The sequence below is a fragment of the Cyphomyrmex costatus genome, unplaced genomic scaffold (genome assembly GCF_001594065.2).
Source record: "Cyphomyrmex costatus isolate MS0001 unplaced genomic scaffold, Ccosl1.0 scaffold530, whole genome shotgun sequence".
NCBI classification, from domain to species: Eukaryota; Metazoa; Arthropoda; class Insecta; order Hymenoptera; family Formicidae; genus Cyphomyrmex; species Cyphomyrmex costatus.
The window spans coordinates 376,820-383,488 of NW_017279525.1; the positions used below are offsets into that span (position 1 = coordinate 376,820).

Genomic DNA, 6,669 nt, shown 5'->3' on the forward strand with positions numbered 1-6,669 from the left:
GTAAATATTTAGTTTATTTAACATCTTTTTGTTATTATAAATATCGCTTTTTTGCTGTAATTAAAGAAAGATGTTTAAAAAATAAGTTTCGTTGTTAATAAACATTTTAAAATACTGCACAGAACTTATTGTGAAAAATATGACAGCAAGTATGAAAACTTAATAGGTACAAATAAAATGTTGCATCTAAGCACAAATCCGCTAATAGTAGTTTTACAATACATCTAAGAACATTGCATGTGTGTAAATGTATGTAGTTATTAATTTGAAATGCATGATACTGACAAAATTAATAATGTGTGAATATGTCAATATTAAGTAGAATTAATTTCATTGTTATATGCTTTTGCAAAATGTGATATGCTTAATAAACTTCTTATTTAACATGTAAAATCACTACATGTAGATACATAAGTAATTGAGAGAGAGAAAGTATATCTTATTCATATATGTAATTAACAAAATAAAAATGAACAATATAGACGAGCACACCTGGCAAGGCTTCGACTACGCCAGCGAGTCCTGCAAAGGAACCGCCACCACGTGACGAACCACCTTTGGAACCGGTGAATGGCATAGTTCAACCACCGGTTGTTCCACCACCCAATCGTCCAAGACGTATCACGAATCAATTGCAATTTTTGCAAAAGGGTGTTTTGAAACCAGTATGGAAGCATCAATTTGCCTGGCCCTTCCAACAACCTGTCGATGCGAAAAAACTCAATTTACCAGTACGTAAACATGACAAAATATTACCACATCATATTTTAAATTATCATGTATAATATACAAAAGGAATGTCTTGCGTATAGTAACAAAACTTAGCTAAAGTGGAAGATTATTACTAAAAAGATCATAATGTTTCATAAATAGAATTCTCTAAGTCGATGCTATTTAGAGATGTAGTCTTTTAAACATGAGGCACATTGGTATATTTTGATACAAAATTGAAAATATATCTTGTTATAAAACCACTAATTTTTTTACTATTTTAATACGATTATGCATTATGAGATGATCAATTGGTATAAAAATTATAGTTACTTAAAAAAAAATTTGCGATTTGCAATTTATATTTATATATTATTTTTTAAAGCAATAATGTATGTCAAAGGATTTGTAGATTATCGCCATGTAATGATGATCCATTATACGATCGACAAACGTTGGTAGTGCCAACGTTTTGTGAATTTCACCGTTTACTTCATTATAGCGAGGAGAGCACTGATACTGTATCAATGCGCTTCTTATCCCGATGAAATGAACGACGAGAGTCACGAAACATTGGTATTACCAATGAATCACTGTGATAACTTACAAACTTTTGACACCTCTGAAGAAAATACCTACGAAAGCCTTCAAAGTATTAGCAATTATACATATATATTTTCTTTATACCAATTGATTCGTCTTATTCATTTATTCTATCCATAAAAACATTAGGATATACTTATTAAAAAATGAATATAATAATTTTTGAGATGGTTCTATGTCAAAATATGTTTGTTATAAAGTATAAAATATCTTGTATTGTGATTTTTTGATCTCTATTTTAATACTTTCATATGCAGAATAATTAGAAGAATCATATTATATAAAAAAATTATTTAATTGCATTTAAAAACTGCTGGTGACATTTATCTTGAAAAATTAATTTGTTGTTGATTCTGACGACCTTTTCTTCATTAACGAATATGATATATTCAGTAGAGACTATTTTCCATCAATCAGTATATGATTCATTACTATACACAAGGGTTCTAATATGGACAAGATTCTTTATAAAATGCTTTATTAGAACTTTATAATAATTTTGTTACATTGTGTAAATAATTGGAAAATATACTTTTTATTTAAAAGGACTATCACAAAATCATCAAAAAACCAATGGACTTGGGCACAATCAAAAAGCGGTTGGAAAATTCGTATTATTGGAGTGGGAAAGAATGTATTCAGGATTTCAATACTATGTTCACCAACTGTTATGTCTACAACAAACCAGGAGAGGACGTTGTAGTCATGGCACAGGCTCTAGAAAAATTATTTCTTACGAAGGTATATTTTTGTTACGTGAATATTTCTTCATTTTTTGTTAAATAAGAACATTGATTTTAATTAAAATAAATATATATACAATATTCATACAAAATGTGTGTATACACACATACGCACACAGGCTGTCCCGAATTTAAATAACCTAACTTCGAAACCGTGTAGGAAATCAATAAACTATGAAAGAAAGTATAATACTTTAGTACGGCGATCTATAAATTTGGCAAGTTATTTCTGACTCATTCTATGTGTGCACATGTAAAATACTTTTTTTTTCCAGAAAATATTTTGTTATGTTTATATATTAGTTTTATTAGATAAAACGTGATAGTGTAATAATGTTATAGGTTGCACAAATGCCGAAGGAAGAAGTAGAGTTAGATCCACCTGTTCCAAAAGGGCCCAAAGGCAAAAAAGCTGGAAGAGTTGGTGGACCAGGAGTAGGTGGAGTAGGAGGTACAGGAGCAGGTAGAGGACGACCAGCTTCTGGTGCAGCGGCTGTTACTTCCAGTGTACCAAATAGTTTAACACCTTCTGCTACATCAGCTGGAACAACAGGCGTTATACCTATGCCGCCTCTTGGCACTCAGGCACCAGCTTCGGTACCTGGAAGCACAAATACAACCACCATTGCTCCACCGTCAAGTATGGGCGTTACACCAATGGCTACTCACAATTCTTTGCCTCAGCAAGTTGTCCCTCCAACCACGGGTTACCATGCGCAACCGGCGATGGATCCTCAAACAACTTCTGCTGTGCCTCCACCTCCACAAGTCTCTACAACACCAACTGTAATGCCTCCATCACAACCTGCCAAACTTAAAAAGGGAGTTAAAAGAAAAGCTGATACTACAACTCCTACCGCAAACGCGTTTGATCCATTGTATACACCTATGGATTCAAAGAATGCCAAAATACCTACGAGAAGGGAGTCTGGCAGGCAAATTAAGAAGGTGAGTATATATTTTCCTTTTTCTTTATTATTTTATTATAATACTATATGTTGTGTTTGAATTAAAAATATTAAAGAGATACGGACTGTGTTTGATATATAAAATGTGACGTATATTTGTACAGATGAAAAGTAAATTTAGTTCATGAAATTGTTTTGTTCTAAGTCAAACCGTTTTGTCGTAATCGTGCACGCTGATTGAGCGCTCGCTGAAAACCAGTTTACTTAAATCGATTGCAGTACCACCATTTTCCTAAAAAAAAAAAAAATTTTTTTTCCTGTATTTCAATGCATGTATAATAAGCATCTATTTATAGATTTTTAATTCACTTGATTATTTTCGCAAAAAAATTTCCAAAAATAGCTTATTTTTTCATGGTTCAAAGTAAAGTAATCCCTTAAATATGAGAAGTACAAATTATGTTTTACATGATCGTAATAAGTAACAAACATCCTTGTTCCTTGCATCTATAAAATCGTATCATTTCATAAATCATTTTGATTATATTAATCATCGCGACCAGTGATTAATTAAATAATATATCATTAAACGACAATTTAAACAACTCATGTCATGGCTGTTTCAGCCAACGAGACAAGCGGAAGACGGCTTAGTGCCATACCATCAGGCCAATATGCCTCTTATGGGGGCAATGGCCCAACAGGTACATTTATTACTCTATTCCTTCATATTCCTTCCTTTCATTTGTGTTGTTTCATCATCTATCAAGCCAACATTTATCAAATTTATATTAAATAACAATTTATATATTTTTTAGCATATTTTATATTGAAAATTCTTACTATAAAATAAATTATAAGACTTAACACATATTATTTTATATATACCTTACATATTTTAAAAATAAAATAAAAAATTATGATTATATAATTATCTCTCTATTTTCCATAAGAAAACTTCCCTTTTAAATAAAATAAACAACTTGATGTGTCCATTTGTTTTTCACTCGTTTTTTTCTTATTTTGTAGCCTCCGCATGCTGGTGTCAAAGGAAAAGAAAAATTGTCTGAAGCCTTAAAATCTTGTAATGATATTTTGAAGGAACTTTTTGCTAAAAAACATTCGGTAATTTTGATGTTTTTTCATATATGTATATGGCAAATTAATACAATATTACGAATAGTATAGTACTGTAAAACATGTAATATAATCTTTTCTTTTCTAATAATATGCAGCCCTATGCTTGGCCTTTTTACAAACCTGTTGATGCAGATCTTCTAGGCCTTCATGACTATCATGAAATTATCAAGAAACCTATGGATCTTGGTACAGTAAAGGTATATATATTTTTCATTATTTTAATCAAATATATTTTACAGGACGAGTTAAACTTTTTCTAAAACTAAATAAAAATTATAAATTATTGCTACAAAAAGTTTACATTGTTATATTTTTTATAATATAATTAGATCTATATTTTTATATGAAACATTTAACTTGTTTATAGTCGAAAATGGATTCTCGCCAATATAAAACTGCACACGAATTTGCGAGTGACGTACGACTTATATTTACTAATTGTTACAAATATAATCCTCCCGATCACGATGTTGTTTCAATGGCTAGAAAACTTCAAGATATATTTGAGATGAGGTTAGTACTTGAAATTTCTTAAAATTTGGAATTTAAATACATGATAGTAACATCTAATTATGTAATTAATATATAATTAGGTATGCTAAAGTTCCCGATGAACCGATGGGTAGTAGTATGGGAACTATGAAAGGAAGCAGCAGCGGTAGTGGTAGTAGTTCTGGAGGAGATAGTTCTTCCGATAGTGAAGATTCAGTTGAAGAACGTACTCAAAAATTACTTGAATTACAACAAGAGGTATAATATATATTTTTGAAATTTGTATGGGTACAAATTTCTATACAGAAACTATGCACTTCGCAAATTATTTTTCTATTCTTCGATCTGATGAAGTGAACTGCAATGTTCACGAAATGCTGATATTTTAATGAATCTAGACACGGAGGTGACCCACGAAATGCGTAGCTTTTCTATACAAATAAAATGTACATATCAGAAGACACCGCGTCTCCTGATATGTACATTTTTTCGAAATAAAATAAAATTTTTATAGACAAATGCAGATAAAAATAGAATTTATATTATTTTATTTATAGCTGAAAGCTATGCAAGAACAAATGAAGAAATTAGTGGAGGAGAGTGGTAAAAAGAAAAATAAAAAGAAAAAGCCAGACAAGCCAAAATCAAAGCCAATGAGCAATAAGAATAGCAGCCTTGTTGCCAGTCATACTGGTGCCATGAAAGAACTTATGAAACCAAGTAGTGGCATTCCCAATGTGTCCGATAGTGTTGGTGCTAGTATAGCCAGTGTTGCAATGGGTGTAGGGGATTTGAAAATGCCTGGCATAACTAGTGATCTTCATCATCAAACTACAGTAGTAGGACCTAATAAGACCCATACTGCAGGAAGTTTAGGACATCATTTGCCAACAGCAGCTAATGCTAAGCCAAAAGGTAAAGGCCGGGGACCTGGAAAAGCTGCCACAACTGCAAATACTGCAACCAAAAGGCCGAAAGCTAATAGCAGATCTACTGGGAATAAGAAGAAAAATACTGGCAATCAACCACCTCCGATGTCATTTGATTCGGAGGATGAAGATAGTGCTAAACCAATGTCTTATGATGAGAAGAGGCAGCTTAGCTTGGATATTAATAAACTACCAGGTAAAATATGTATTAAATTAAAGTTCTAATTATATTAATGAAAAGATTATATATAAGAGAGATAATGCTTATTAAGAAAAGTACGTAAAAATCTTCAAGATAGGAGCTATTGGCCGATAGTCAGCTATAATATATTACAATAGACTATAAACCCATTACTATCTAAATGTTTGTATAATAATAATTGTTATTATGATGTATTTTATTTTTACTTCTTTGCTACTTACATAATTTTGTTCTGTGAAATACAGGGTAAGGCATCTAAAACATTTTTTCGTATCATCAAAAGCAAGCGAATTATTTAGGTGACCTGTTTTAAATGCTTTATCCTGCATATATTCGTAAATTATTTTGTCTATTCGAAAAAAAGTAGTGAAGAAAACACCAAAGATATCAGTGTATTATGTATTTTTTATTTTTCTTTTAGGTGATAAATTAGGTCGTGTGGTACACATAATTCAGTCTCGGGAACCTTCACTGAGGGATTCAAATCCAGATGAAATCGAAATTGATTTCGAGACATTGAAGCCATCAACACTTAGAGAACTGGAGAGCTATGTTGCATCATGCCTCAGAAAGAAGCCACGTAAGTTTTACTATAAATTTAACTTTATTTTTAGTTTATAAAAATTTAGCTTTATTTTTTTTTAATAGCAGTGTACTGTATGCGTTATACATAATACATTAATGTACAGTATACATTATACTTCAATTATAATTATAATTTTCTGCAATTATATATAATGTTCAGTATCTTAAAATTGAAATAAAATATAAGTATGTAATGATAAAATAAGATTGATAAAAATCATGCTTAAAACACGTTTTAAGCTATTTTAAATGTTTTTTTAATAATATACTGTTTAAAGCATATATATATATAAAGCATTAAAAATATGTTTGAAAAAACGTTTTATTTAAAAAAAAAAAAAAAAAAAACATCTTTT

The 6,669-nt window shown here is 30.6% G+C and overlaps 1 protein-coding gene across 4 annotated transcripts in view; it reads left to right on the top strand.

The window, feature by feature from the left end:
- The window catches only part of LOC108778946 (bromodomain-containing protein 3), a 31,361-nt gene that overhangs the window by 10,123 nt on the left and 14,569 nt on the right, over nt 1-6,669 (top strand). For all 4 annotated transcript variants that reach the window (XM_018546273.1, XM_018546274.1, XM_018546275.1 and 1 more), the window contains exons 3-12: nt 483-731; nt 1,861-2,055; nt 2,400-3,005; nt 3,592-3,669; nt 3,995-4,090; nt 4,201-4,302; nt 4,473-4,618; nt 4,699-4,855; nt 5,155-5,722; nt 6,150-6,308. In XM_018546273.1, the coding sequence (XP_018401775.1) occupies nt 483-731; nt 1,861-2,055; nt 2,400-3,005; nt 3,592-3,669; nt 3,995-4,090; nt 4,201-4,302; nt 4,473-4,618; nt 4,699-4,855; nt 5,155-5,722; nt 6,150-6,308 (2,356 nt within the window). The remainder of the gene's footprint in view (nt 1-482; nt 732-1,860; nt 2,056-2,399; nt 3,006-3,591; nt 3,670-3,994; nt 4,091-4,200; nt 4,303-4,472; nt 4,619-4,698; nt 4,856-5,154; nt 5,723-6,149; nt 6,309-6,669) is intronic.